Source organism: Schistocerca nitens, chromosome 9 (assembly GCF_023898315.1).
Source record: "Schistocerca nitens isolate TAMUIC-IGC-003100 chromosome 9, iqSchNite1.1, whole genome shotgun sequence".
Taxonomy (NCBI): domain Eukaryota; kingdom Metazoa; phylum Arthropoda; class Insecta; order Orthoptera; family Acrididae; genus Schistocerca; species Schistocerca nitens.
The window spans coordinates 499,873,976-499,898,488 of NC_064622.1; the positions used below are offsets into that span (position 1 = coordinate 499,873,976).

The 24,513-nt window shown below is 43.5% G+C and overlaps 1 protein-coding gene across 1 annotated transcript in view; it reads right to left on the reverse strand.

The window, feature by feature from the left end:
- Positions 1 to 1,438: 1,438 nt before the first annotated feature.
- Positions 1,439 to 24,513, reverse strand: part of LOC126204373 (GAS2-like protein pickled eggs) — an 832,631-nt gene continuing 809,556 nt past the window's right edge. The window contains exons 10-11 of the mRNA XM_049938746.1: positions 23,191 to 23,395; positions 1,439 to 7,417 (exon numbers count right to left, since the gene is read on the reverse strand). Of these exons, the coding sequence (XP_049794703.1) occupies positions 7,079 to 7,417; positions 23,191 to 23,395 (544 nt within the window). The 3' untranslated portion in view covers positions 1,439 to 7,078. The remainder of the gene's footprint in view (positions 7,418 to 23,190; positions 23,396 to 24,513) is intronic.

Below are 24,513 nucleotides of genomic sequence, written 5' to 3' on the forward strand. Positions count from 1 at the left end.
ACTGTGAGGGATCATCAAACTGTATATCAGGAAGAATTGGTGAGTGCACGAGGATGCTCTGCAGGCAAGTGTGCTCGAATTATTCCAACATGTGACACTGCAGTTGCTAAAGTGTTTAAGAAGCAGAAAGTGGAGGTGTATCAGGCTGCGCAGGGATAATGGTAGCGCACATGCGGACATTTTGGATAAATAACTGCAAGTTTTATGTAAGGAATACCAACCCATATCATCAGTGAGCAGATTCGTAGAGCTTCTGATATTATCCAGTAATTTATACAAATTCGTAACAGTAATTATACCATAATACTCTTGGGACATGTTCAAGTTTTCTACAAATTATTTACGATTAAGAATGACTAACTCTACTTAAGTGGCTAGGTATTCTTCAGCCAAGCTACAAATCTGGTCAGATATCCTATGTGGTTTTGTTCATAACGTGACAGAGTTGAACTCTAATACATGTCTTCCAGAAGTCAGGGAACATAGCGTTAACCTCACCAGTATCTACTGAAGCTGAGTCTCGTGAACAAACAGAATGTTACTGGACTGATTTCACATGGAAACGCTTTCACCACACGATATTCGACACGTCACAAAATCACTTCCCTCTCAACATTATGAAGGCAGTGATACATTAAATTCACTAATTCTGGACTGATTACAATCCCAGGATGATAAATATGGGGCAGCCAGTTTAAACACATCTCATTCTAAACTACTAAAATTTCCCGGTAAAAAATTGTAGTCATGCAGATTCTTCAGTGTGCAAATTGACATGTTTTCTGAGAAAAAAGAGGCTCTTGCATTTGAGTTGCGCCTCACAAACCGAACTGCTTACCCAAATGGAACTCGAAATTCATAAAAAAAGGGAACTTCATTCAAGTACAAGATACAGTTTCTTTCCTCTATGGTTATTACATAGTCTCCATAAAGAGCAGAAGCAGATTAATTTATAGTGTGAAAATGGGTAATGCAAATGGCAGATTAATGACCTGAAGTATTTTCAACACAGTACACCATTTCTGGGAGAGTTGAAATGTGAAAATGTATCATGCATGGCTAGGTAACTGCTAAACGAGACACGAATTTTGCAGCTTATATCTGAAAGTCCTTATCAGGATTTTTGATTTATTAAACAACCTCGGACAAGAAGGAGTGGTATGAGATGTTATTTGGGACATTCTTTAAAACAATTCCAGAAGCAGCTATGGAAATATTTGCCGATTTTTGAAAACGAGTTCCTCTTTTTTACTTCAGATGAGTCAAATCTTCTGATATACATTTACACCATATTTATGGTCACTAATGTCATGCTGTTATATGAGCTCATCCCTAATCTTTAAAACTGTAACACAGCAGAGAAATCTGTCGACTACATTTCCCAAAGCAGTTTGAGACATTTTTATAGGAATTTTTTATAAATAAATAATATCGAAAGTTCCGTTAACTAAAGCATATTTATTAACATATTTTCGTGGCAAATGCATGGTACAGTATATAACACAAAAAGTAATAGTTACCTGGTTATTTCTTTGCACATTTGACCAAGACATATTAACTGCATAATATAATAAAATATAATAAATACAAAAATATACAACTTTCAATATCTGTTCTGCAAAACTAAGGTTATAGAAACATGGCCACATTTCCTGGCCACTGGAAAGCTGGGAAATCAGTTGATTTTTGCAAAAACCATACTAATAAGGAAGCTCAAAGAAAATATATTTATTACAATCAGCAAACTGGTAGATTCTCCCAGCCTTACATTAGATGTGATGCAATTCCATTTTCTATCAGTTGACTCTTTCTTACACATATATATTCAGTTGCTTATGACTGTAAACTTAGGCACCTGTTACACTTTGTTTTTAAGATAAGATATTTTTGTTAAAATACATTGTCTCACAAATGTAATAAGTTTATGAAACTACAAAATATTGGCCTAGAAATATAATGGGTCATTTTAATTGATACAAATCCTTGAGCATTCCATCCACATAGGACTAAAATTGGGAGCTCTGTTTCTTTAAAAGGAAGAGGTCTCTTATACAAAACCATATATTTTGATAATTCTTGTTTAGTATAAATCTAGGCACAGAACATCAGTCATTTTACATTAGCCGCATCTAATATGCAGAATGCAGCTTAAGGTTTAATTTCAATTTTGTTATCTTTTCTCATTCAGTAAATGAAGCTTGTCTTTCACTTTGGGTGTTATGCAACAACACATAAGAATCAGATTAATCACAACTGAACAAAACAAGCAAAATTTCAATGCTCTGAGAACATATTGTTTATTCAACTGACACTTTTGCATAAGAAATTCTGTAAAGACTTAGACTGTATATTAGAGTAGTTTTAAAAACATTAATTTTGGCAAGTACAAGATAAGGCATCCTATCCTGATGTTAAATGGATCAAAAATTGATTGATATTATGGTAAAAGGTATAAAAGTCTGTACCACAATAGTACAATGGAAATTGCCTTCTAGAAGTGTTATGAAACATCTCATATTACTGGAAGAGTACATGTAACAATCACCAGCATCCTTCTACATAGCTTGCAGTTCATCATGAACATCACTTCATACAAAAATGAAGCCATTCAGCGCCCACTTTCCCTACATTTCAATAAGTCCTGGTGGCATGTGTGTGTGTGTGTGTTTGTTTGTGTGTGTGTGTGTGAGAGAGAGAGAGACACACACAGAGAGAGAGAGAGAGAGAGAGAGAGAGAGACAGACAGAGTGTTTCAGGTTTTGTCTTTTGAATGTCAGTTTAAAAACATTAACACTTATCATCTATCTACATGAGACATTTTAACACATATATTAAAAACATTTTAAATTTATAAAAACGTTTCTCTGCCCTTCATATCTTCCACATAAAAACTGGACATACAAAATACCCAGATACATATAAGAGCGTAACAATACAAGAATGAGTCACAAAACATAATAAAAGATGAAGGAACATGTATTATATAAACATTTTCTTTGTAAATGACTGACATACATTTCTATTTCACACATAACAACAACAAGAAGTTTCAAAGTTTCTTGAAAATTCTGATGAGGTTGTACAAGCAATGGCAAGGTGAAGAACCAAAGTTACAACTCTGCGAAACAATCATTAAAAGGCATTATTTCAGAGTTGTGACTGTTAATCAGGTAACAATAAAAAGTTGGCATAAATCTATTCATAAATCTAACTGTTAATAAAATTAGTTGTATTACAACGATCTGCAAAATAACACGATTAAACATACGAGCGTGCACCATAATTGCAAAACAAGGAACTAAGTTCCGTACACTTCCATGTTTTCCCACTCAACGCACATCTGGAGTCTGCCTCAATGGAAGAATTCCATGAGGTAAATATTACTATGTGATGCTTAATCACCACACAGGTACAAATGCAGGGACTACTGAGTAAATACAAATCTATGAATAACTAACAGCATTAAAACTTAACTAACTTGTGAGTTATACAGATACGAAAGTGTATCAGTAGAAAGCATTTAATGCAAATTTTACATTTCACTTCAAGTATACAGATGGTCTAGGGCTGAAGACCAAGGTTTTCTTCAAAAGCTATTATTTTTTCATAGAGAATGTAGAGAAGTGGTATACATTCTTTGTATTCACGAGCCCCTATTTATAACTAATGACACAGCTAGCACCAAGTATATCAACCATGCAAGGGAATTAAGTTACATATTTGCATTGCATGTAGAAATATTTCTGTGTCTTGTATTGTTTTCTTAAGTGGAAAATCATATTTTTTAGTGAAACTCCAGTGTAGCTGTTACAGTATTTACAATGAGTAGCAGTAAGCAAACTAAAAAATGTTTGTAAGTCTTAGAGATTACAGTAAGAATTATAGCATGTAATATAAAAACAACTGCATATCATTAGGAGGTTAGCGATGAAAATTACTTGTGATAAATTTTGCATCTGGTGCTCATCGAGGAGATATGGCCAGGGCAAAGCATCACTGAGATTCACAGTTCCAGAGTGATAGATATGACATGGGAGGGACAGGAACTGGCTTTCTGCATTTCCCCCGCTTTCCTATGCTAAGAAGTGATGGAGCACTATGGTTTACCAACACACTCAGATATGATTTAACGATACATCGTTCTCTTTTACTGTCTTGTATCACTGCCACACCCACATTACAGTCTTTAGTTAATTCTCCTCATGCCACACGGGAGTGCAGGTTTTGGTAATATTAGACAAATTTCAGTTGGAAAATGGCTGTAGAGTGCTACAAACAGCTGGTAGATTCCTTTCTGCTGCTAACTACATTTCAGATCTGTTGCTTACAAATAGATCAATAATTTATCCAAGTTTTACAAAATCCCTAACTTTCTTGATAATCCACTCTGTACTATGAAGTACTACACAAGACAATATAAATATGAAGACCATGAACAGAATGAGATATGGACTATAAAACAAAATTGGGAGTAAGTCTTCACTATAATGCAAAATATATATCAACTGGCGCAACTGCATTTATGAGTGTTTATTTTCTACTCACTCTGAATAATAATTATGATGCAACATATTAAGATGCTAGTTCTAATTACCGATTGTCTTCATAAAAAGAAAATGACTTACAGAGAATTGTGTTTATTTTAACAGAAATTTGTGTTTCTCAAACTTTGTCTCTTTGGACAAGTACTCAATACAGCTCTTGTAAAGAGAGGCAGAGTGTATACTTACTAACATTATAAAAGTGACTGGTAATCAGCTTTATAGGTCAGGGCAAAACGTATGTTATTTCTGATACACACACTTAGCAAAATACTGTGGTGTTAACACCAGTCTTTGGGTTCACAACAACTGTGCCTTCCTGCAATTTGTGTGACATATCAGATGCTGCAGTGGATCTTAACCATGTGATGAAGACAGTAGTATGCACAATCTTAAATAGTTTAATGCAGCACACTAGAATTGCTAGTTATAAGTGAGTTTTAAACTGTGTGGGATTATCAGTTCAACAGATTACTGCTGAGCGATATGGCGCAGCTAGGAGCCCATAAGCACACAGAAGATACTGTATGGTCACAATATGAAAGATTTCTATGGAGGGCACTAACCAGAGCAGCTAAATCTAAACAAACGGAATAAATCAAGCAGTATCTGCTACAAACTTCAGCTATTCATCAGTTCTGTGTTGAATGTACCATTCTATAAATAGGACATTTTCACAGTCAGTTACATAAAATTTTTTAGCGGCTTTTAACTCTAATTGCAGATATGCAGGCATATTAAATCCAGTGGTGGCCGCTATCTTCAGCTGCTAACAACTAGGAAGCAGACAGCACGAGTTGACTTCATTCAGTTTCTGTCAATTGTGCCACTGTCATCAGCTGCCTCCCCGAGACTCTTCTTGGACTGTGTGCTTGGTACTGTGACGAGTCAGAAAGTGTCAACCATGTTTTGGAATGGAATTTATCTGTCATCCACCCACCCTCAAAAATCTCACCATTACTATGTCAGCTACAGGAAGTGGCTTTACTGGACAGAGGGAAAGTGTTAGTGCTAACTTCACTGGAAACGTTTTTTTCGCTGTGCTGTGTTTGTCATACGTTGAACCCCAGGGTAAACGAAAGCACACTCAGCGGTATCTTGTCACCTGCACTGAAATCCACTGGCCATTTTAACGCCATTGTAAACAGAGCATACTTTTGTATTGGGAATTTTGTTATTCTAGCAGGAATCGTAGAGTAAGGGATGCTGAAGCACTGGAAGTCTACTTTGTGTTTGAGAATGACTGTGTGGAATGTCCAGCCTATGCGGTTCTCATTTAAAATCTCACTCGGCAGTCACTTTGAGTCCCACTGGAGGTATGCATGTAGTATTGTCATTCATATATGTTGTCGAAACGGGAAAATGTGGAAAATCGTCATAAAATGGGGAGTAAAAGACAATTCGTCTTTCTTAATTGTACTGAATGCCAGAATGAGATTTTCACTCTGCAGCGGAGTGTGTACTGATACTAAACTTACTGGCAGATTAAAACTGTGTGCCAGGCCGAGACTCGAACTCGGGACCTTTGCCTTTTGCGGGCAAGTGCTCTACCATCTGAGCTACCCAAGCACGACCCACGCCCCGTCCTCACAGCTTTACTTCTTCCAGGAAGTTTCGTACTGAAGTGCTAGTGTAATTTGTTCCACGACTGTCAGGATACGTCGATGCAGACTAGTCCATATCATTCGCAGGTCGCACTGACTGGTGGAGAGGTGGAGAGGGCAGCACAGCTGCAGGTCTAGTCAGACACACGAATGGTGAATTATGGACAGCGGGGCCACAACGTGGACCTGGTGTTATGTAGCTTTATCCCAAAGTACCTCCACGGTTTCAGAACACGAGTGGACAAAAACTGCAGTACAACCAGAAACTTGACACGTACCAGAGGATAGAGCGTCTAAAAACGTTTCGATTCGTACCACACTCTGTGGAGTAGTTGCCAGTTGCACCACCAGGGGTCAGACACGCCGGAACATGCAGGCAAATCATCCGGTCACACTGACGCGGGCGCAGATAGGCAACCCAGAGAGCATATTTCCAGAGCGGGATGAAGTTGTTACGCCTTCCCAGACAGCGGCACCAGTAACTTCAACGAATTGTACGCAGGTACTGGTGTTATTGGCGTCATAAATGTCGCACATACTCAGTTCGTGTAATGAAGCTGACGAACGCCCTCTTTCCACTGATATGCGGCTATTTTCTGTACGTCTTGTAGTGTACTCATCTTCTGAAGCCTTAGAGGTACGAGTGAATAACTGTGTAGTCGACGGAGAGTGGTTTAGCTTCTGCAGCAACATATGTGGACGAATAACAACACATGTCGAGTTCCGAGTGACACGACGAACAGATTACAGTGGCAAGAGTTGGTGTATGTACGAGCTGTTGTAGCACCCTCGGCAGTGTGGCAGAAGAGAGCTGGGAGGGGACAGGACTGGACACGGGGTACGGGGGACGGGGGAACACGGCCTGGTCTGGCGTCGCCTCCATCAGCGCGCGGCCTTGGCGCTGGCGCCGCGGCGGAGCACGTCCGTCGGCAGTCAGCTGTCGAGCTGGCGGCTGCCGTAGGAGACGAGCGGCAGCGGCAGCTGGAGCGGCAGCGGCGCCGGGATGCGGCTGCCCTTGGAGTCCTTGCGCGGGCTGGGCCCCACGGCCGCCCCCAGGTCGCCCCCGCACACGGAGGCGGCGCGGCGCGGGAGGCTGCCGTTGCCGTGCACCCACGCCGACGTCAGGTCCAGCTCCTCGGAGGGCGGCCGCGCGGCGCCGGCGTCCACGTCGGCGTCGGCGGCGTCGCCCACCAGGTCGGCGTACTGCCGGATGATCTGGCGCATCTTGTTCAGCACCGTGACGTCGTTGTCCAGCTCCTTCACGGACAGCACCTGCCGGCAGCGGTACAACGTAACACGGTGCGAAAGGCAGCTGCGAGCTGCGAGCTGCCAGAAAATACGTCTAACATACAGGGTCGACAATGTTGACTGGAATACTCTCTAATTCTGAAGGTAGCTGTTGTTGTTGTGGTCTTCAGTCCTGAGACTGGTTTGATGCAGCTCTCCGTGTTACTCTATCCTGTGCAAGCTTCTTCATCTCCCAGTACCTACTGCAGCCTACATCCTTCTGAATCTGCTTAGTGTATTCATCTCTTGGTCTCCCTCTACGATTTTTACCCTCCACGCTGTCCTCCAATGCTAAATTTGTGATCCCTCGATGCCTCAGAACATGTCCTACCAACCGGTCCCTTCTTCTTGTTAAGTTGTGCCACAAACTCCTCTTCTCCCCAATTCTATTCAATACCTCCTCATTAGTTATGTCATCTACCCATCTAATTTTCAGCATTCTTCTGTAGCCCCACATTTCGGAAGCTTCTATTCTCTTCTTGTCCAAACTAGTTGTCCATGTTTCACTTCCTTACATGACTACACTCCATACTAATACTTTCAGAAACGACTTCCTGACACTTAAACCTATATTCGATGTTAACAAATTTCTCTTCTTCAGAAACGGTTTCCTTGCCATTGCCAATCTGCTTTTTATATCCTCTCTACTTCGACCATCATCAGTTATTTTGCTCCCCAAATAGCAAAACTCCTTTACTACTTTAAGTGTCTCATTTTCCAATCTAATTCCCTCAGCATCACCCGACTTAATTCGACTACATTCCATTATCCTCGTTTTGCTTTTGTTGAGGCAGGTGTCACAAATACAGGGAGTGAAAAGCTATTTACAATTTGTACAGAAACCAGATGGCAGTTACAAGAGTCGGTGGACATGAAAGGGAAGCAGTGGTTGAGAATGGAGTGAGACAGGGTTGTAGCCTATTACAATCCATGGAGAAAAAATTAAAACTTATTTGCCGACGACATTGTAATTCTGGCAGAGACAGCAAAGGACCTGGAAGAGCAGCTGAACGGGATGGGCAGTGTTTAGAAAGGAGGATATAAGATGAACATCAACAAAAGCAAAACGAGGATAATGGATTGTAGTCAAATTAAATGAGGTGATGCTGAGGGTATTAGATTAGGTTATGAGACACTTAAAGTAGTAAATGAATTTTGCTATTTTAGGCGTAAAATAAATGATGATGGTCGAAGCAGAGAGGATAAGAAAAGCTTTTCCGAAGAAGAGAAATTTGTTAACATTGAATATAGAGTATCAGGAAGTCTTTTCGGAAAGTATTTGTATCGACTGTAGCGGTGTATGGAAGTGAAACAAGGACAAGTTTAGACAAGAAGAGAACAGAAGCTTTCGAAATGTGGTGCTACAGAAGAATGCTGAAGATTAGATGGGTATATCACGTAATTAATGAGAAGGTTCTGAACAGAATTGGAGAGAAGAGGAATTTCTGCCATTAACATGACTACCGTAGCAGCAGCGCGGTTCCGGACTGAAGCGCCTAGAATCGCACAGCCACAGCGACCGGCCTAGAAGAAGGGATCGGTAGCTAAGCACCAAGGGATCACCGGAGGGAAGCGTGGAGGGTAAAAATCGTAGAGACCAAGAGATGAATACACTGAGCAGATTCAGAAGGACGTAGGTTGCAATATTTATTCGGAGATAAAGAAGCTTGCACAGGATAGAGTAGCATCGAGAGCTGCATCAACCAGTCTCTGGACTGAAGGCCACATCAATAACATTCTAAATGATGGACCCATTTTCAAAATTTCGTATGCATTGGAGCAAAAATCCAAAATGAACAAGCTTTATGCCAGTGAAAAGAAGAAGTTTCAAAGCTTTCTTTGGCCCTCCACCGCAAGGAGTCTGGTAGGTATCTTCTCTGTGCCATACTGCAGGGTCTTTGACTGTGTACACAGCGATTGTTATGTGGGGCTACCCGGAAAACACTATCTCGTTTCACAGATGCCCTGCCGTCATTGTTGGCATGGTTTTCCGTTGTCCCGAATGTCATCTTCCGTGCACAACACGATCGTACGGAAATCTGTTGACAGTTTGTATGATTATATTGTGAACTAGAAAATGGACGGGGAAATAGCGGTTTGTTGCTTGTATTTTAGACACCAGCGTAGAAATACGATTTATGAAAAGAACATCTCAGTTACTCACCCATTACGTCAATAGACCTGGGGAGTACTATTACAGCGTAAAAATATCAATTAAATATGTGGGATGGTGTTCAATGAATTTAAAATGTTGAAGAGTGCGATTGAAATTTAGGGTAAACGTGACACCTCCCATGCAGCTGCGGAAACATCGCAGACAGTGTGTACGTCGCAATGCGAGACCTACGGAGTAGCTTCCACTCTGCACATACTGCAACTTCGCAACCGCTGTTCATCCACGTGGTGTGCCTATGCTAACTATGCAAGCGACTGTGTCATTAGACTGAGGTAGTGTCGAACATTTTCGGCAACTTCTGCCAAGCTGTACAAAGTTTGTTCATCCCTTCTTTCCCGTACACAACAGCCGCATGAAGGGCATGTGAATCAGGCATGTGTTTATGGTGGTTTAGCACACATTAGGATTGTGAGTACTGAAAAAAAATTGTAAAATGCCATCAGATGTTTTGTGAACTGATTTATGGAAAAGTAAGAAAAACAAATGCTTAGAAAAATACTTGACACACGTTTGAATGACGCTCGAAATCATGTACAGCCAATGAGAATCACAGTCTACGTAATCTACCAGACAAATATCCGCCAGCATTCTTTAAAATCGTAAAATTTACATAACTTCATCTCTTTAAAGCCAGGTGTTTGCTCATAAAAAGTTACATTGGTGTGATAATTAATTAGCAAATTCTGAAATAAAAAAGGCTCAAAAACTGTGAAATGTGTGAAAGTAAGGAATGAAATATGTTAGAGAAATAATTGATACATCTTTGAATGATGCCCAAAATCACGTAGAACAGATGAAGTGATGATTGAGAATTTAAAGTTCAGTGTCGTTTTACTTGCACACACACGTCATCCACCTCGCCTCACAGGTGGATATTAATGTAAAGTAATAATTTTCCTCCGTCTGATGGAAGAATATTACTTTAAACGAGTACGTTCTTTTTGTGATGTGTTCCTTACTTTACAAATATCTCTTTATTTATGGATGAGTACTAGTTGGTGGATACCTTGTGTGTTACGTGAAGCGAAAGAGTGGTGCAGATAGCTTCAGAGCAGTTCGAGGACTGCGATGATGGTTATCATTCAGACGATTCTTACGTTTCTTAAGATCACCTGTCAGACTCAGACCACGACAGTCAGGTAGATGTGAATGATGTTCTCAACTCGTCCGAGAATGAACAAGTCAGCGATGCCACTGTTCAGAACAGGGCAAATGATGACATCGAAACCGATGTCTTACCATGGCAAAATGAAGTGTTTCACTTGCAGTTCCGGAGCGCCCATTTGCGGTGCTAAGACACATACAAAAATATAATAAAAATTAGATTGTCGTCATGGTTAGTCCCTGCTAGTCAGTTACGTAACGATCCAGGCCAAGAAGAAATATGGCGTTTGTTTTTCAACAGTGAGATTTTCGATGAGATTGTAGTTCTTACCAACTCAAAACTGCAACTCATAAGGAATAAATTAAAGTATTCTTCCTCTTCCAGTTAGAGATACAGACAAAAATGAAATTGAGGCGCTAATTGGTTTGATGCTTCTATGTTTCATTTTCAAGTCTGGATGTAAAAAACTGGTATCACGTTTTGCAAACGACTCTCCCGAACGTCCCATTTTTCGTGCAACCATGTCTCCGAAACGATGTAAAGTTTTACTGGGGACTCTCAGATTTGATGATGCATTGATGCATCTACTCGCGAACAAAGAAAAAGAGATGATCCTGCGGCGGCTGTGATAACATTTTCAACTTCCCTATTCGTGTCAGAAGGTATACTCCGTTGGAACTCATGTTTGTGTTGACGAGACTCTACTCCCATTTTGAGACAGACGATACAGAATACATGGGCCCAAGAAACCTGCTGAATATAGCATAAAGGTCATGTGCCTCACAGATGCACAGTCATCATATTTATACAGAGTGTAACAAAAATGTACTGCACACATTGCAGGACACATTCCTCACACATAGATGAAGAAATTATTGTGCATGAACATGGGTCTGAAAACGCATTGTTTTCATGTTACAGCTCATTTCCTCCAATTCATTATTCATGGGAAACACACAGGAACAGAATGCAGCAGCATACCATATGCTACTCCTTCTCACAGGAGATGTTCAATATGTCCTCCATGGACACTGATAGATGCGTCACACCACTGTCGTACAGAATCTCGGCTGCTCTAATGTATCTCCTGGATTATTGCATATGGTTTCGCAGCTTTCCATAATAAGGGCATGGATTCTCTGAACACCTTATACTGTGATTCTATGTACCAAAGCTTTCAAATGCTCCCCTACCCCACTAACTCTCCCCCCCCCCCCCCGCCCACAAATAAAATGCTAGTGGGTTTAGGTCGGGAGATCGTGGAGGCCAGCCAATTGGTCCATCTATACCTATCCATCTGTCACCGAATCTGTTCTTTATAAGCCAATGGACAGTGACAGTGAAATGAGGAGGTGCTCCATCGTGCAGGAGGTACATGTTTTGTCACACAGTTAAAGGCACATCTACAACAGAACGTTCTCTACGAAACTATAATAACTTTTCAGTTGAAACTTCCGGGCTGAGAGGCCGTGGTCCATGTATAACATTTCCACCTGACGTTTCGTCTCCATCTGCGGGAGACATCTTCTGAGGCCGTCCGGCTACTACCACTGAGGTTCCAGGTACTGCCGCATTTATAGAGCGCATAGAGGGCACCACCATTCGTCACGTGATGCCGACGGTATGCCTATCTTTGGAAGGCGTCATCATTCTCGATTAAGAGTAATCGATTGTCATTCTGCTGGCGCAACGTCGACATCCGTATTTTGTCTAACTTTAAAACTTTCTCTTTTCTATTAAAATTATTACGGTGTTTGTGAATCTCTATTGCTTCTCAATACATGCCCGCATGATAATGGGATGTTCGTGCTAGAACGCTTGTCTCATTAAATTTAATATTCGTGGTTCCCATCTCGAAAAATATGCTCAGCTACGGCTAATTTTTCGATGTGGCCTAAGCGACAGTTTCTTTTATGTTCGGCTAAGCGGGTGTTTACACTTCTTTTGATTGTTACAATATATACTTGTCCACAACTCCATGGAATTTTGTACATTCCAGGAGTTGTTAGGGGGTGTCGGGCGTCTTTTGCAGTAAACGGATATACCAACAAGGAAACTGATCGAGCCCTCAATCAAAGAAGAAAAGAAACCAGTAGTCGAGAGTAACAACGGTCACCTATTGGAAAAGTTTTCCTACCGTTCATTAATAAAGTCAAGGGCCGTATCGGGAAAGTTATGGCCAAGTATGGGATCGAAACAATCTTCAGATCCACCAAGAAGATTAAGGAATATTTAAGAACTGCAAAAGACGCCCGACACCCCCTAGCAACATCTGGGGCAGTTGTGGACAAGTATATATTGGAACAATGAAAAGATGTGTAAACACCCGCTTAGCCGAACATAAAAGAAACTGTCGCTTAGGACACATCGAAAAATTAGCCGTAGCTGAGCATATTTTTCGAGATGGGAACCACGAATATTAAATTTAATGAGACAAGCGTTCTAGCACGAACATCCCATTATCATGCGGGCATGTATTGAGAAGCAATAGAGATTCACAAACACCGTAATAATTTTAATAGAAAAGAGAAAGTTTTAAAGTTAGACAAAATACGGATGTCGACGTTGCGCCAGCAGAATGACAATCGATTACTCTTAATCGAGAATGATGACGCCTTCCAAAGATAGGCATACCGTCGGCATCACGTGACGAATGGTGGTGCCCTCTATGCGCTCTATAAATGCGGCAGTACCTGGAGCCTCAGTGGCAGTAGCCGGACGACCTCAGAAGATGTCTCCCGCAGATGGAGACGAAACGTCAGGTGGAAATTTTATACATCGACCACGGCCTCTCAGCCCGGAAGTTTCAACTGAAGACAACAACGGCCGTGAAAGCCTACATTGTATGATTATAATAACTTCGTCCATTGAGTCTGAGTGAAAGAAAGTGAGGGCCTAGCAAACAGTCACCAACAATGTTGGCGCCAACACTGACAGAAAATCTTTGTTGATGACTTGCTTCAACGGTTGTGTGAAGATTCGCACCTGTCCATACATGCCGATTGTCAAAATTAACAATGTGATCTCGTTGAAACTACGCCTCGTCGCTGAACAGGGCCGTTGCACTAAAATTAGGGTTGACACTTTGCCGAATAAACAATCCCCAGCAGAGTACCCGCGAGGGAACATCAGCTGCTGGTAGTGCCTGCACACGCCACAAATGGCATGGATACAGCTGGTTCTCGTGTAACACTCGCCAGAAAGTCATGTGGCCAACATTCGGCGTTGCAGCTACACGTCTTGTCCTGACACTAGGGCCGTAGTAAACTGCGGTCCTTCAAGGCCTCCCCCAGTCGCGAGAATCACGCTTAAATGACCCGCGTCCCCTAAGTCGACAACCAGTGACTCTAAACATTTTCCTGTCGGGGCACCATCGTCCTGGAAATCTCTCCCGACACAAACGTTGGGCGCGAGCGTCAGTGCCACCAGAGACTCCATGCATCAAATGGTCATCTGCCATCCCTGCTTTTCTGTACACTGCCGCTGCACGGGCCAAGCCTATGATTAACAGTACGTAGCAAACCCTGTGCTTGCAACGGTCGTACTGGTCGCTGGAACTGTTGATGCTACCTCTAAAGAAGCAATGACGGACGCCGCTTGCAAACAGGGACATGCAAAACAAAACACTGGCGCTGCACAACGTAACCAGTCGTCACCAAGAGTGCATGCTCCCCATGATTCTAATGTTCTGTTCTTGTGTTTCCCACGACTAATGAATTGTAGAAAATGAGTTGCAACAAAGTGTTTCCAAACCCGCGTTCATATAATTTCTTCATCAACCTGTGCCGCACATTTTTGTCACATCCTGTATAATGCTTATATTTATTTGGGAAAAGCTAGTGATGGAGCAACACTATCAAAAGAAGAGAAAAAGTTCCAAAAGTCGGCTCAGTGTGTGATTCGTCTTTCCAGATGTACAGCTGGTACAAACAGGAATATCACAGCATACAATTTGTCTTCCTTTAATAAATTGTGTAAGGAAGTGCTGAAAGACACTAAAATCCAACAAAAGAGAAGTTCCAAAAGAGTCTCTTCCCGACCCAAAGAAAGAAGTGGGCTCCAGTGTTAATGGGTCCAGTAAACATCTTACACTACTGTCTTTTGTTCCAAAAAATGTAAGGCAGTTTAATGCTTTCTTCAACTCTTTGTTTACCGATGAAAAAAGCAACAAACCAGAACTTATTAGCTTCTATAATGCCACGAAATCTGGCGTAGACGCTCTAGACATGAAGTGCAGCAACTGTTCAGCTAGTTGGCGAACGAGAAGGTGGCCACTGGCAATATTTCAGTTTCTAATATCACTGAGCTGCGAAAATGCCTATGTTACGCATTTATATAAGGGTACTATGTGAAGATTTGAGTTCACGAAAAGCATAGGAATGAGATTAATAAGAAGACTTACCGCATGAACACGGGAAACCTATTTCATATATATTGGGTGGAAAACAGCGAGTTAGTAATCCAACAAAAAAAGAAAGAAGCGACAAGCTAGAAAAGAGAAAAACCTAATGTTACTCTCCTTACACACACAACAGAATGAAGGCATACAAGCGAGTGAAATATAAAAAGTCCAGTAGCTTACCGTGTTCCATGGAAATATGTGCAGCAAATTTGAGGCTTTTTCTTTGCTTCCAACAGTGTGTGAAACGTGATAAACCCAGAAGCTTACAATGCTCCACGAGAACAGGTAAAATATGTGAAGAAACTTTGTTGTTCTTTCTCTTTACTTCCATATGCAACGTGGGGCAAATAAATGTGACCTGAATGAGTGGATACTATTTGACGTGATTGTATGCATACTGTGCAGTCCTAAAGCATCGACTGCACATTGACCAGCACAGCGCCGCGAAACGGCATCAAGAAGGCGCTGACCCGCGCGCCAGTGGAAAGAGCGGGCAGCGCAACACCTGAAGGAAGACAGAGTTCAACGCCCCCTCTCAACGCTGGTTGGCCCAGTTCGGTCACAGACTTCTAGAGCATCAGTGCCGAGTAATAGGAAGACATAAGCTGTGACATCGTCTCGAATTGAACAGCGACCCGGATACACGAATGGATTTAATTTCCTTTAGTTCACGTCTACGGTCACAAATTTTCTGTCATCAGACTACCGGTTTCGGTCTATAATGACCATCTTCAGATCTGTTTTACAAAAATATGTCCTAATGTACTGTAGCCATTGTGGCATCGTCAACTGCTAATGTGTTAAGCTGTAGTGGCATCGGCAAATGCCAATGTGTTTAGCATTGGACGATGCCACTTTGGCTCCAGTAGATCTCCAGTCGATCTGGAGATGGTCACTATAGACCGAAGCCGGTAGTCTGATGACAAAACATTTGTGACCATAGACGTGAACTAAAGGAAATTTATAATAGGAAGACGATTTTTAGCCTGTCTCAAGCGAGTAGTAATAGCGGATATATGCAATAGCACGTAGGAGACACAAGAAGTTAAGTTTCATTTCCTTTTAGAAATGAAGTACTCAATTACTCTTAAAGTGTTTTGTACAGATGATTTTGGATTCCTGCCGCCGACCATCGCAGCTTCTCTCCTTCTTTGTTTGCGTCGGCACTGACTCCCACAGCAACCAACATAAATGGCGCCGTGGATTCCAGAAGCAACACTGCCTTCGCTCTTCGCCGCTCCGTCACAGCGCGGCACTAATATTTATCTCTTTTGTTTCAGAGGCACCTTGCTCCTAATTGTGTTTTCTTGCAGACTCACTGCAACGATTTCGCTAATTGTCTATCATTACTTTGTTGCGGCGCTCCTTTCATTAAAATCATCTCTAGCCCGCCTCCTACACCACCTGTGCCTACGCCTCCCGCTGCTACTGGCTTCGGTCTAACGCAGTTTATTCGGTTTAACAACCAACAACCGTCGCACTTGGCGTCGGCAGACGAGTAGCTCATTAATGCACAAGCCGCTCCTTCATCGACTCCGCCACAACAGCCAGCCACATCCATGACGCTGCCGACGTCCATTTCGCTGTTCCGAGCTTTCGATGAACAACAAGAAGAATGGTTCGCCAGAAGTGCAAGATACAGTGAAACTTTCTTATTTCCTGTTAACAGCGAACACAAAATTTTACCGCCTGACTTACAAGTTATTCCCAACTAGTAGGCCGGAGTAGCTAATTTTTGAAGAGATACACTACTGGCCATTAAAATTGCTACACCACGACGTGCTACAGACGCGAAATTTAACCGACAGGAAGAAGATGCTGCGATATGCAAATGATTGGCTTTTCAGAGCATTCACACAAGTTTGGCGCCGGTGGCGACGCCTACAACGTGCTGATATGAGGATTGTAGCATATCGCGATTGCGGTTTATCGTATCGCGACATTGATGCTCGCGTTGGTCGAGATGCAACGACTGATAGCAGAATATGGAATCGGTGGGTTCAAAGAGGGTAATACGGAACGCCGTGTTGGATACCAACGGCCTCGTATCACTAGCAGTCGAGACGACAGGCATCTTATCCGCATGGCTGTAACGGATCGTGCAGCCACGTCTCGATCCCTGAGTCAACAGATGGGGACGTTTGCAAGACAACAACCATCTGCACGAACAGTTCGACGACGTTTGCAGCAGCATGGACTATCAGCTCGGAGACCATGGCTGCGGTTACCCTTGACGCTGCATCACAGGCAGGAGCGCCTGCGATGGTGTACTCAACGACGCACCTGGGTGCACGAATGGCAAAACGTCATTTTTTCGGATGAATCCAGATTCTGTTTACAGCATCATGATGGTCGCATCCGTGTTTGGCGACATCGCGGTGAAAGCACATTGGAAGTGTGTATTCGTCATCGCCATACTGGCGTATCACCCGGCGTGATGGTATGGGGTGCCAGTGGTTACACGTCTCGGTCACCTCTTGTTCGCATTGACGGCACTTTGAACGGTGGATGTTACATTTCAGATGTGTTACGACCCGTGGCTCTACCTTTCATTCGATCCCTGCGAAACCCTACATTTCAGCAGAATAATGCACGACCGCATGATGCAGGTCCTGTACGGGCCTTTCTGGATACAGAAAATGTTCGATTGCTGCCCTGGCCAGCACATTCTCCAGATCTCTCACCAACTGAAAACGTCTGTCAATGGTAGCCGAGCAACTGGCTCGTCACAATACGCCAGTCACTAGTCTTGATGAACTGTGGTATCTTGTTGAAGCTTCATGGGCAGCTGTACCTGTACGCGCCATCCAAGCTCTGTTTGATTCAATGCCCAGGCGTGTCAAGGCCGTTATTACGGCCAGAGGGGGCTGTTCTGAGTACAGATTTCTCAGGATCTACGGACCCAAATTTGCGTGAAAATGTACTCACATGTCAGTTCTAGTATAATATATCTGTCCAATTAATACCCGTTTAATATCTGCATTTCTTCTTGGTGTAGCAATTTTAATGGCCAGAGAATCAGCTATAGGCTGTTGCAGCTCGTTACACATTTTTTCGATGGCGGAAAAAGTCAGGACAGACATACCGTCAGTTGGTCACTGAACTTCAGTATTTGACACGACAGTGTCGGTTTCAATGTCTCTGTCTACAGGACTATAGTGACGTTATGATTCGTGACGCAATTACGTAAAATGTGGCACACAGTCGGATTGGTGAACAAGTGCTCAAATATTCTAATCCTACTTTGAAACAAGTGTTACAATTTACTGAACATGAGGGCTCGTGTCATAGTGCAGTGGAAAACTTCGAGGTAGCTCCCATACGTAGTGTAACGCAAAGTGACAAACAAGTACGGCCTTGTGATCGACCAATGCGCGCAAACGGGCAACCGCGCCTTGGCCACAGTAAACCAGCGTCAACGTGTGTGTCTGCTGTGAAATCGTGTCCCCACCGCTTTTCCACTCATGAAAGACAAAACTGTCCTTCACGGAAAGCGACTTTTGTTTGGACCAAAGAGTGCCGGGACGCATCGCAGGAACTTAAAAATTCCTTTTTGAGTGACAGATGTCTTGTTCATTTCGATCCCACTAAGCCTGTGGTTTTGGCAGTGTTCGATTCTTCGTATGGAATCGGAGCTGTGCTCTCGCACAGATTTCGTTCACAGCACACGTCGATTCCTTTCGCTTCCAAGTTATTGACCAAGACTCAATGTAACTCTATATGTATATATGAAGATGGTATCTGTTCTTTCGGACATGTCCGAAAGAACAGATACCATCGGGGACCATGCAGCTCGTTAGAATGAAATTACAATGAAATGAATATCCCTAGCTGCATACAGGCGTTGATATAACTCAACGGAGAACAGTTAAAAATGTGTGCCCCGACAGGGACTCGAACCCGGGATCTCCTACTTACATGGCAGACGCTCTACCCACGTGAGCCACCGAGGCCACAGAGGATAGAGCGACTGGCACGCCTCCCTTGACACCCACATTCCCAACAACTCCGAAAGAACAGATAGTATCTTCATATATAAGGTTCACCGGCCATTTGATCATCTTTTTCTGTGCGGATGCACAAACGGTGCCCGAACTCTAACGGGAATCGGCGAAAAGCCGCGAGTAATGAGTATAATGGGCAGGGGCACTATGAATATAGTGCGGGACAATAAGTTGGGAATGTGGGTCTCACGGGAGGCGTGCCAGAGATAAGTCCCTGCAGTCGCACTATCCTCTGTGTCCTCGGTGGCTCAGATGGATAGCCGGCACGGTAACTCAGCGCGTTCGGTCAGAGAGCTGGTTGGCGTCTGTAATAAAAAAACTGAGTCAAAGGATCAACAATAAACTTGAATGATTGTCATGTGACGTCCGCAACGACCAAACACAACGACGAACAACGAACAAAAAAGAAAAAAAAAGATTGATAGAGCGTCTGCCATGTCATCACGAGATCCCGGGTTCGAGTCCCGGTCAGGGCATACATTTTCAACTGTGCCCGTTGACTTATATCAACGCCTGTATGCAGCTAGGGGTATTCATTTCATTGTAATTTCGGTGTAAGTCGTCGGCTTATTGTTGTGGACTCTCTTAACAAATATCCGTTTGCAGTGTCCATTAACTCGACGATGTCGCATAGTACCATTCAAGCTTTGCCATCTATTTTTTGCCTGGAAGGTTTACCTGTAGTGCTGGTTACGGACAACGGACCACAGTTTACGGCCCAGGACTTTGAGCAGTTTTATACAGCTAGAGGTATCACTCATCTTACCAGTGCTTCATTTCATCCACAGTTGAACGGAGCGGAGCGGCGTCAAGAAGCTGCTGTGCCGTGCACCAATAGAAAGAGCGGGCAGCGCCACACCGCCAGATTTAACCAGCCGCACATCGCTGGTCGCCCCGGTTCCGTAGCAGATTTCGAGAGCTAAGTACTGAGGCTAATATCAAGGCGTGACTGAACCTGCCTTTTGTGAGTAGTAATAGTGGATAGATGTTATCGCACGCAGCAGGCAAGAGAAGTCAAGTTTCATTCCATGTTAAAGTGTGTTGGATTCCTGCCTCCGAGCATCACAACTTCTCTCCTTTCTTGTTCGTATTGGTGCTGACTCCCTCGGTAGCCAACACAACACATATAACTACACACTGTGATGCGCACACCACGTACACGCCCGCCACGTGATCAACTCCAGTTCAGAGGATAGTGCGAGCTGTGTCAGTCTGGGTGGAGCGGTGGAAAGGGGACGTGGTATTCACAGTGGAGCAGCCGGTGTTCGTTGTGGGCAGTCACGCGACAACAAAGTCGTGCAAACGGTGTGGTCAGTTGGTTGCTGAGAAATACAACGCTTCAAAGTGCCAGCAAACAGTGCCATTCAATGCTTAGTACTAAGACGGCGTCCTTTGAACAAGTGAAAAAACATTCCGAAACGTACCCACACACGAGAAAATGTGTCTGCAGTTGACCAGAAAATGCTTCAGACTCCTACCACATATACTGACGCCTGTTGCAAGAGACGGGCATACCTCGTCGACCAAGCAGACGAATATTCCACTTGGACCTGTTCTCCAGGCCGCTTTCATTTGTCCCAACCTGTATATCAATATACCTGAGAAAACTCGTCATATTTACAAACTATTTCATTGGAAACAACAATATTTATAAAATAATTCATAAAGAAAAGATATGTCATTTTTACACATTGTACCGCAAATTATGATTTAAACACAATGAAAATATTAATGGTAATATTTCATCACGCTTTTGAATTGTTATTTATTTTCGATATATACTAAGTGGCCATAAATTGTAAAATTCAGTAGTTTTAGGTTCCCAGAGGTATGTTACCGTTACAGCACATTTTGTACATGTTACTAACTACGGGATAATAAAATTAGATGCTGATAAACCATATTACTTACACTGTGTTGTAGCACATGTCGAAACGTAACAAATACGTGATATGTACACCTGTCATATCCTGTCACAGCACTACACTGCCGTGACTTCAACCATCTACTGTATTCTGGAGCTTACCAGCCCGTCTCGTTGCCTTGCAGAAACAGAGGGCAAATCAGTGCTTAAACGTTCTTCTGCCCTCTCATCAAAACATGAGACGCACTCAGTTCAACTGTACGCCACAGGCACCATTGAATGACTCCATGAGTTAATGTAATGTCTTTTATTCGATGTGAGTCAGGGTACCTTAATTCAATCAGAGTTAATGGTATGAAGTATGCCATGCCTGGATGGTTGACCGAATTTAATTAGTATAATCACACACTTTTTATAGGAATAAAAACAGTGCTGTTAGTCCTGACGACACGATGATGCGTGTGATGTTGAGGAGTGTAAGGATTTTGGTGTTGTCACTTTCGTGAGGAATTTCCGTCAAGGTAAATATTCAGGAGTGTCAAGAGGAGGGATGCGGGTGATATCGGATGTCCACGATCGCAGTTTCGTAGGGAATTGATGGAGCCTTGTTTCGAGAAGGAAGAGGTAGGCTAGGGTCTAGCTGATGCAATGGGTGGACTTCAGAAATAATTTCTTTGCCTGGGAGGACAAGACAGTTGAAATTTCCCTGGTAACTGACAGAGTGTGTGTGTAGATGGCAAGGTGGGGTGTAACGGAACGTCAGAGATCTCAACAGTGGGTGGCAGGAGGTGGCGCTGCAGGGTGTTCGCAATCGGTTTTGTGGGGCAGGTACACTGGAGCGCCAAATAAACTGGTACACGTGCCTAACATCGTGTAGGGCCCCCGCGAGTACGCAGAAGTGCCGTAAAATGACGTGGCATTGACTCGATTTATGTCTGAAGTAGACGAGGGGTGAAGATCTCTTCTGAACAGCACGTTGCCAGGCATCCCAGATATGCTCAATGATCCAGAGTTAAATTTTCAGTCTGCAGCGGCGTTGTTATGAAACTTCCTGGCAGATTAAAACTGTGTGTCGGGACGAGACTCGAATTCGGGACCTTTGCCTTTCGCGGGCAAGTGCTCTACCACTGAGCTACCCAAGCACGACTAGCGACCCGTCCTCACAGCTTTACTTCCGCCAGTACCTCGTCTCCTACCTTCCAAACTTCACAGAAGCTCTCCTGCGAACCTAGCAGAACTAGCACTGCCAGAAGAAAGGATATTCCGGCACACAGTTTTAATATGCCAGCAGGTTTCATAACAGTGCACACTCTGCTGCAAAGTGAAAATTTCATTCTGGAAACATCCCCCAGGCTGTGGCTAAGCCATGTATTCGCAATATCCTTTCTCCCGGGAGTGCTATTTCTGCAAGGTTCGCAGGAGAGCTTCAGTGAAGTTTGGAAGGTAGGAGACGAGGTACTGGCGGAAGTAAAGCTGTGAGGACGGGTCGCGACTCGTGTTTGGGTAGCTCAGTGGTTGAGCACTTGCTCGCGAAAGGCAAAGGTCCCGAGTTCGAGTCTCGGTCCACCACACAGTTTTAATCTGCCAGAAAGTTTCTTGCTCAATAATGTTCATGTCTGGGGAGTTCGGTGGTCAGCGGAAGTGTTTAAACTCAGAAGAGAGTTCCTGGAGCCACTCTGTAGCAAATCTGGACGTTTGGGGTGTCACATTGTCCTGCTGGAATTGCAGAAGTCCGTCGGAATGCATAATGGACAGGAATGGATGCAGATGATGAGACAGGATGCTTCCGCATGTGTCACCTGTTGCGGTACACTCGTGAAATGGTTGTACGGGAAAAACCCCACTTCATCGCTATGTCTGAGATGCTGTGTCCCATCGCTCGTTCGACGACTATAACACCATGCTGAAATTCACTTACATCTAGATAACCTGCCATTGTAGCAGCAGTAACTGATCTAACAACTGCGCCAGATACTTGTTGTCTTAAACAGGCATTGCAGACCGCAGCGCCGTATTCTGCGTGTTTACATATCTCTGCATTTGAGTACGCACTCCAATACCAGTTTCTTTGGCGCTTCAGTGTAGGACTGGGAAAGCGAGGTAGAGAGCGAGACGCTCGAGGACTCAGAGTGAACGGTAAGACTCGAGGTGGTCGAAAATCGACAGTGGTGTGCGTAGGTGAGTGAGAGTCGGCGTGGCGAGCGTACCTGTTCGATGAGCGGCGATATCTTGGTGGGGGAGCCGGACAGGGAGGCGGGCAGGGAGCCCTTGCCGCCCCCAGCGGCGGCGGCGGCGTGGGGCGGCTGCCTGCGGGGGCTGCAGGGGGCGCTGGCGTGCTGGTAGTTGTTGTTGCTGTGGTGCGGGCGGCCGCCGCCGTAGGCGCCCAGGCTGCGCCGCTGCACCGACGACCGGCTGTGGGCAGGCAGGCGCTGCAGTCACACAACTGGCCCAGCCTAGCCTACTGCACGTGGCGCCGTTATCGAACCACAAGCGCCGAGTGGTTTTGGGGTCTACCGATGTTGTTAACATTTTGCACGAGGACCAGAATACCAATATTTCGTGTACTTTTTTTTAGTAACACAAAAGGTGAATAATTTTTCCTTCTATGGATGCAACTCTGAATGTGTTGATAGAGGAACAGTTGCCTTTCAAAGGTAATCAAAAGTGATGTGAACTGGGAGGCAGCACTTATTGAAATATTGTTTTTCAAAATGTGCCATGGTGGGTCAATTTTCTGTCGAAACCAAACGTTTCGTCCGCTTCCTCAGAGGTGTCTTCAGTAGAGGAGAGGTGGCGGATTGTGCCTTTCTCGCAGGTCTAATGCACAATGTGGCTCGCAACTGACTCAGGGCGTCTTTTGAACCTTTGAAAAAGTCATAACATCCCTTGAATATGTCCTCTGAAAAAGGGAATGAAACATTTGGTTTCGAGAAGAAATTCATCCCACCACGGTTTAATATCCTATAATATTTTAATAAGTGTCAAATTTCTGGCCATGGAACTTTATATTTTAGAACTGGAATAAAAGATACGTTGATGACAAATTCCATATTCTCCTAATCCATGTCTGTTTACCAAATTAAGAATTACAGAGACCTGCAAAGTGAAACTTATTTAGTGAAAGACATTCATTATTGCGGTGTTTAGCACACACTCGCATACCCCACCAAAAGAAAGGAACAGTGAAAGATTAATTAATATAATCAGGTAAACTCTTGATAAAAACAGATGAGAGACGTGTGATGTATTTTGTAGGGATGATACATACTAGAGATGATACACACTGCCAGCATCACACTGGAAAGCAGATGCAAAACAGCAGGTCTGATATCCCAACCCAGTCTGGCACACAGTGTAGAAAACTGCAATCCAAAAAAGTAGGTGTTTCATCAAGGCCTACATTGCCAAACAGTGGGTCTGATACCCCAGCTCAGCGCAGCATAGAATGTGGACACCACAAAGCAGAACAGTAAGTGTGATATCCCATCTAGCCCAGAGTGCAGTGTGAACATTACAGTGGAAAATAGTGG